A 1294-nucleotide genomic window follows, 5' to 3' on the forward strand; every position below is an offset into this window, starting at 1 on the left:
GGAACAGATAATAGTCGGAAAAGATCCAGGCGCCATCCTCTCACCTCGGACAGCTCGCTCCTCTCGTCCGAACAGGAGCGGGAGGAGGCAGACACACGCCGCGGCCACAGGTTACTCACGCCCAGGCTGTTGGGCGTTTTCATGAGGCGCGGGCGGGATGTGCGCTGGCAGGAGGCACTCTGGGCGAGGGCGGCGGCGGCGGAATAGTCCAAGCTGCAGATGCTGTCCTGGCGGTCTCTGAATTGGTCCTCCGGCTGCAGAGGGAGGGAGGAGGAGGCGTTATGGGCGCGCGTCTGCAACTGCGAGTGATGTGTACTGGTTGTTGAGGCTGGTGGTATTGCTATGCTATTAATCTTGTATTAATATGTTATTAATCTTGTGTTACTATGTTATTAATATGTTATTAATCTTGTGTTACTATGTTATTAATATATCTTAGTGTTACTATTCGTAAAGTGTTTTGCTTATTATATAGGGTCAAGTGTATATTGGTACGGGTGTTCGATTCGAGGCAGGGTAGTGCCTGACTTGTAAATTGGAGACCTCTGTTTCGATACAATAATTTCCAACGGTCGAAAAGGATTATGAAACTGAAAATAAACAAAAACTAAAATTGAAGTTGTGTCAGCTGTCCAGATATATCCATGTCATAGTCGACATTTGAAATTCAGTATTGCACTTTTGCTCTGTCGAACTCATCAACGATGGGCAGTTATTAAATTCTTATATCTACGTATGCGAGCGTGATTTGAGGAAGTTTTGAATTTTAAAGATGTAATAGGAACCATAGGAAACTCATATCAATACTAATGATAAAATCATTTAAAAGTTAAATGGCTTGTTTGTACCCCAAAAGGAATGTTCATTTAAAAAAATCCCATGGATTTTTATTCTACCAGTAAGGTGCATCTGATTATATACACGTATATTCTGCAAGTATGCAATCATTTTAGGGAATTACGTGATAATTGATCGTAGATTGCTGATTTTGAGGTAAACAGGTTATTGTGAGCAATAACATACGCACGATACCACACATTTCCAGGGAGATACCATAACTGTGTCCGTTGAACCTATCTCCGTAGAGAGAAGGGTAGTTGGCCATCATAACAATTAATCAAACTTATTATTTACTAGAACAAGGATCCTGCATTAAGATTTAAATTAAAGGATTATGGGAGTACTAATGTATTTTGCCGTAATGAGATATGTGATTGGGGTCGTTAGACTATAATGAACATTGTCATTATGCATATTGGGAGGCGAGGCTAGTTATCAGATAAGAATTGAAATG

General features: G+C 41.0%; 1 protein-coding gene across 1 annotated transcript in view; it reads right to left on the reverse strand.

Moving 5' to 3' along the window:
- Positions 1-1294, reverse strand: part of LOC119585323 — a 35507-nt gene that overhangs the window by 22409 nt on the left and 11804 nt on the right. The window contains exon 3 of the mRNA XM_037933997.1: positions 45-353. Coding sequence (XP_037789925.1) covers positions 45-353 — 309 coding nt within the window. The remainder of the gene's footprint in view (positions 1-44; positions 354-1294) is intronic.

This window comes from Penaeus monodon, chromosome 19, assembly GCF_015228065.2.
Source record: "Penaeus monodon isolate SGIC_2016 chromosome 19, NSTDA_Pmon_1, whole genome shotgun sequence".
Lineage (NCBI taxonomy): Eukaryota > Metazoa > Arthropoda > Malacostraca > Decapoda > Penaeidae > Penaeus > Penaeus monodon.